Here is a 600-nt window from a genome sequence, read left to right as displayed (position 1 = left end):
AGCGACTTAACACTGCTTTTGTGCTGCAGGGTCACATATAAATAAGACGACAGATAGTCGTTGTTTTGGGCGGCTGTTGCAAGTAATTGCAGCCTGAAATCTTATCAGTAAAATTATTAGAGTTATGGAGGGTGAACTTGACCTTTGTTTAGGTCTCCTCATAACTGATAAAGTCCTTTATAAAGTCCAGTTTCTTTCTGAATTGAATCGCATTACAAAAGCGGAGTGGATTATGAATGCACATGTTGATTGTCGTGATTGATTCTTGTCTTTATTCGTAGAGGAGATGCTGTACCTGTATTTGTGGGGATTAAAGTGAACCTTCATTTGTTGCACCTTCTCTAACGATGAGTGATTTGTTCATAGATGGGTAACGGCTCGTACCTCGCTGGCAAGAACTTCACCATGGCCGATGTGGTTTGTTTCCCCGTCATCGCGTATTTCCCACGACTTCAGTGAGTGAATCGCTCTGGATATAAAGCGTTTTTCATTACGGCATGTTTAACCCTCATAATGCATTTGGGTCGGTTTTGACGGAAGAGATACATTTAAAATAAAAAAAAATGCATAGTTTGTTTTAAGGGAACAGAACTTTGCAAA

General features: G+C 39.8%; 1 protein-coding gene across 1 annotated transcript in view; it reads left to right on the top strand.

Moving 5' to 3' along the window:
* The window catches only part of LOC107568012 (glutathione S-transferase A-like), a 6,146-nt gene that overhangs the window by 4,187 nt on the left and 1,359 nt on the right, over nt 1-600 (top strand). Inside the window, exon 4 of the mRNA XM_016253843.1 lies at nt 367-455. Within this exon, the coding sequence (XP_016109329.1) occupies nt 367-455 (89 nt within the window). The remainder of the gene's footprint in view (nt 1-366; nt 456-600) is intronic.

Source organism: Sinocyclocheilus grahami, unplaced genomic scaffold (genome assembly GCF_001515645.1).
Source record: "Sinocyclocheilus grahami isolate Dianchi unplaced genomic scaffold, SAMN03320097.WGS_v1.1 scaffold1207.1, whole genome shotgun sequence".
Classification (NCBI taxonomy): domain Eukaryota; kingdom Metazoa; phylum Chordata; class Actinopteri; order Cypriniformes; family Cyprinidae; genus Sinocyclocheilus; species Sinocyclocheilus grahami.
Note: the sequence above shows the minus strand (reverse complement) of the source record. Positions and strands in the feature narration are given on the sequence as shown.